General features: G+C 43.1%; 1 protein-coding gene across 3 annotated transcripts; it reads left to right on the top strand.

Moving 5' to 3' along the window:
* The first annotated feature begins 728 nt into the window (after positions 1-728).
* Positions 729-3841, top strand: LOC119357240. 3 transcript variants are annotated; one of them, XM_037624236.1, is made up of 6 exons: positions 729-920; positions 1388-1492; positions 1581-1725; positions 1853-2746; positions 2886-3041; positions 3150-3841. In XM_037624236.1, exons 3-6 carry the CDS (start codon positions 1681-1683, stop codon positions 3507-3509), a joined length of 1455 nt encoding a protein of 484 aa, XP_037480133.1. In that variant the 5' UTR covers positions 729-920; positions 1388-1492; positions 1581-1680; the 3' UTR covers positions 3510-3841. The 3 variants fall into 3 exon arrangements, with proteins under 3 accessions (XP_037480133.1, XP_037480132.1, XP_037480131.1); XM_037624235.1 differs by having other exon boundaries at positions 1576-1725; XM_037624234.1 differs by lacking the exon at positions 729-920 and having other exon boundaries at positions 935-1492; positions 1576-1725.
* Positions 3842-4748: the final 907 nt, after the last annotated feature.

Genomic DNA, 4748 nt, shown 5'->3' with positions numbered 1-4748 from the left:
TTTTGGTTGGCGTGCTGCGATGAATTCTTTGGCAACATGAAAAAATAAACAGCATAGGACTTTGGAGACTCGGGGTACATGCCCAGTTTGTGGGAGAGAGGATGAAGACATTTTTCATGTCTTTTGTGCTTGTTATAATGCACGTTAGTTGTGGCGAGCTATGTCTCAAGTTTGGGCCCTTCCTGATGTTACCACAATTATGCGCCATGATGATTGGTTATTGCAGCTTATTTGTGATGTAGATGAGGCTATGCGAGTTCGCGTACTGATGCTTTTTTGGAGACTATGGCATATCATAAATGAGTTAGTGCATGACAAGCCGGCACCACCTACTGATGTTTCAGTCAGATGTTTATCAAGTTTTCTTGATTCACTAACTTTTCTGTTACTCATGTACGTCGTAGTGGCAATAGTGCTAGTCATTCCATGGCAAACTTTGGTAGGGCTAATGGTCGAACTATGGTTTGGCTAGGGTCCGGCCCAGAGGAAGTCCTTAATGTTGCTTTACGAGATTGTACTCCCTAATTTTTGAGTAATAAAGAGTTATTTCGCAAAAAAATGAAATTAGTTTAGAAGGTACGTAAGCAAATTAACGTGACTGATTACATTCTTCTTAAGTACAGTAGAGATTTGATTTTAAGTTTGGTAAGTAAATTGAAGTGAAATTGGATAGAGATGGATGTGGAACGTGCGGTCCAGATGGATCTCTGTCGTCGCAAGAACTCAACACATCACCCGCTCTGCTCTGCTTTCCTTCCTCCTCCGGATCCCAGGGTGTGGCGGCCGGCGAGCGGTTGCCGCGGCGGTCTCCCAGTGTTTAGGGTGCGTGTCTCCCTCCCCTCCGGGAAATTCTGTGGCGGCTGCCCTTCCGCTCGGCTAGTACCTGCGACGGCGACTCCTTTCTTCGGCGAGATCCACAGGTATATTGAGAGTAGTTTATTCGTGATCCCTGGCGAAATTTTTTGTGGACTTCTTTCTTGGTTCCCTCTTGAAGAAATTCATCTTGCAGTTACAATCAATGTTTTAAATAGCGGGCTATGGAAAATAGCGGCGGGCCTCAAAATCAGCTATATCGGGCTATAGCGGACTATTTGTGAAGACGACTATTTAGTGGCACCCTGCTGAAAAGGCTATAGCGGGCTATAGCGGAGCTATAGCCGGCTATTTAAACTATGGTTACAATTCCAGGATAATGCCTTGATGAAACGTGTGATCCGATTCCAAACCTGATCTATGGATCCACGCTGCAAAATTGCCCCTTTTGTCAGATTATATACATTCTTGTAGATTATGCTTTTCCCTCTCCAGCCTAGTAGTAATTTAGAGAAAAACACCTGCATTAGTCTGCTGCAAAACTACATCATCTGTTTACATGTTCGGAATGCAGTGTTTAGAATTGAAAGAGACAGGGGGAGATAAGAAGCTGACAACACATTTGGAATGCAGAGATATTAGAAGGCCTTCCATGATATTTGGCCAGTACCAGTATCCTGTAATTTCTTCTTCCAGTAAGCCATTTATTCAGTAATCCATTTTTTGTTCCTCTTGCAAATTCATGGACATGCCGATTCCTAGTGTAGGGGATTCTGCTCCCCTGGTTTGCTCTGCTCTGATGGACAAGCCAAACAGTCAAGAACGCTCTGTAAGAAAAAAAAAAGCGATGCTTCCAATTCGAAAAGGATGGTGGGATCGAAGGTGGCCATGGAGCTTCACCTTCTATCGACTGTAAGGATCACCATGCCCCATTTACACCTATTACCTACTCTTCTGTCATAACCTTAACAAGAAGCAACTATGAATTGAACTACTGCTGCCAAACTACCGCGACCTGACTAACTGCTCATACTTACAGGACGTTCTGCGAGACATCTTCTCACGGATATCACTCAAACAGGCCGTGAGGATGAGTGTACTATCTCGTGAGTGGAGGCGGTTAGGGATATGCCACCCGGACCTGGTGTTCACCAAAGACACCTTATTTGGCAGCGATACAGCCACAAGTACTGACCCGGAATCCATGACTGCTGAATTCATCACCAGAGTGGACAATGTGTTACGCCCGCTGTGGTCTACTTCCACCACGACAACTACTACGGTCGATAGGTTTGTTATCAAATTTGGTCTCGGCAGACATCAAATGCATCACATTGATAGATGGATTAACTTTTGCACCGCGTCAATGGCCAAGCACATTGGCCTTGATCTCAGGGGACGGCACGACTTTGAACATCCCGAGTACATTGTCCCTCTGTGCAAACTCAGTGGCCCGAATGGCTCTTGTGTCAAGTCTCTTCATATGGCTGATGTATGTTTAAAGCCGCCCCCTAGATTCTGTGGTATAACAAACCTGAAGAAACTGAGCCTACATAGGGTGTCCATGGATGCAGGCGACCTCCAATGTTTGTTGCTAAGTTGTGCTCGTCTCGAGAGTTTAAGCTTGGATTTCTGCCCCTTGTTAAGTTTTACTATGCATCAGCAGCTTTGCCGGTTGAAGTACCTGAGTGTGCGCGAGTGTGCGGTGGGAATGATACAGTTGCAGGCTCCAAACCTGACCACATTTGAGTTCGATGACTGTCTAACACAAATTGTTCTCAATGAATCTTCAAAGTTGTCAGAAGCAACCTTTGTGTTCAAGAGCAGTTCATACAACTGGTGTGTGGATGCCTTCGACTATATCTTGACTGAGCTCCCAACTTCTATTCCTTATGTGCATAAACTTCTGCTACATTTGGTTATTGGATATCAGGTTTGCTCAATGCTTTATTTTATTCCTTCTTTTGCTGTCACAATATCTACATTCAGTTGTAGGTTGAGTTGTTGACTTGCCACCTCGATCCATCTCACGTTGATTTATTTGTTGTGTTCATGCATTGTTTCTGTTCCAGGTGCAAAATTTCAGTAAAAGCAACACCAGTTTCATCAATCTGTGGCATCTAAACCTGAATATCGATATCACATACGATCAACTTGATGCTGACTGGGTTACGGGTTTGGTTTATCTCTTGGAGTTAGCACCTCTCTTAGAAGAACTGGAACTGCATGTAAGTGACTCAATCTTCGATCATGGTCTGTTTTTCTTTTTCTTCTTGATATTCCCGGTTGAAAGAATATATAATTAAATTATTTAATTGTTGAATATACATGTGTAGATTGAGTGTGATAGATCTAGTGATGCTGTTCCTGCAAGGATAGTGAAGGCAGCTCCAGGGCCTCTGCATCGTCACCTCAGGAGTGCCCACATTACTGGATTTTGTGATCTAATGGGGATAGCCGAGCTGGCGCTCTACATCCTTGGGAATGCTACTGTGCTCGAGCGTATGGTAGTTGATCCAGTGGTACGGATGGACTATGGGTACCCATATACAGGTCAATTTTATTCTGTCAGCAAGGCCGGTAGTAGCCTGGAGCTCGCTCAACCTAGTTTTACTGAGCAGGAGCTACATGACAGGGAGTTTGCCAGGAAACACTTTGACAGAGAGGAGTTTCTTCACATCCTCACCATTTTATGAATAACAACACAAGGGCTTATTCCCTATTTAAATGGATGCTTGATGGATCTGTTTCATTCCATTACGAAGCTCTCTGAAGCATGTTAAGGATCGATCTGAAGGAAGGCAACGTATATGATCTGAGACAGTGTTTGTCGGTGCTGAAATCCAGTCATGTCTAGAGTCTGTGCAATCTGGGTTATGCTTTTTCTTTTACAGCAATCTGGGTTATGCTTGGGTTCTATGATTTGTTCCTTTTTTGGCATTGGTAGTATGAACAGAAGCAGGTACTAATGAACTGATATGTGTTACTCTTTTGTAAATAAAATCAGGGAACTATTGTAATCATCTCTTGTTTTTTCTATACCTACTAATAATTTGACTAGCGCTTCTGCCCGTTCGTCATGCATTTTTTCATAAAAAAAACTGAAGTTTATATAAATCAACCCGCAGTCCATTGTAGCCCGACTGCAAGTGGAAAAAAATTCGTATGTGCCCTTGACTCGCTGTCGTTGAAACTGCTGCCACGCAAGAGAACACGAGGGTTCCCTCCGCCGCCGCGCTCCCATCCCTCAGCTCCACAGTGCCCGTCCTCGCTCTGCGACCGCCGAATCCTGACGAGATTGGCAGAATCTACTCCAATGAGTGAATCAAAGCCAGATACCCAATGAAGATGACAATTTGATGTGAAATGCCTGGTACAGGTCCTTTTATTGCTCAGCTGAAATTTGCTGATGAACTAGCTCCTTGGAAGTGTCAAATCACTTTACACCAATTCTAGCGTTGAACCTATTATCATTTTATACATAGTTCACATTCATCACCAGGAAGGGTCAAGATGGTCTGCATCAAAGGTCTCGGCAGTGCTACAAGAGTTGAAGAAAGAAGAGGATCTGGTTTTGTTACTACTGCTTGAGAAGTGTCAAACCTGCCCAAGAAGGCATGTCAATTTTTTTCTTTATGTTCTGATGCCTATAAATAAACTAAGAGTAAGAAAAATGTTGGCGAACAGATTACAAAAGCTAGACTCATGTCAGAAAACTATTATGGCAACAATAAACTGTACTATGTTTTAGGAAACTATATAAGAAAGCCGTTTACTATGGCAGAAAAAATTAGTACAGTCAATCATGTACCTTTATAACTGAGAATATGGGATATGCTGGGGAAAAAATGCCATGTGATAAAAGAACAGACTTCAAATGGATGCTCATGTCTTGTTTGTATAGAACAGAACCCTTATCATATTGTGATTGATTA

The sequence above is a fragment of the Triticum dicoccoides genome, chromosome 2A (genome assembly GCF_002162155.2).
Source record: "Triticum dicoccoides isolate Atlit2015 ecotype Zavitan chromosome 2A, WEW_v2.0, whole genome shotgun sequence".
NCBI lineage: Eukaryota > Viridiplantae > Streptophyta > Magnoliopsida > Poales > Poaceae > Triticum > Triticum dicoccoides.
This window is presented reverse-complemented; position numbering and strand designations above follow the sequence as displayed.

Excerpts from the sequence above, each read along its gene's own strand:
- LOC119357240 (XM_037624234.1), top strand. The coding sequence starts at position 1,373 with ATGTTCGGAATGCAGTGTTTAGAATTGAAAGAGACAGGGGGAGATAAG. Across the intron at positions 1,493-1,575 it reads TTGGCCAGTACCAGTATCCT|TGTAGGGGATTCTGCTCCCC; the intron begins GTAATTTCTTCT and ends GCCGATTCCTAG. Across the intron at positions 3,042-3,149 it reads TAGAAGAACTGGAACTGCAT|ATTGAGTGTGATAGATCTAG; the intron begins GTAAGTGACTCA and ends ATACATGTGTAG.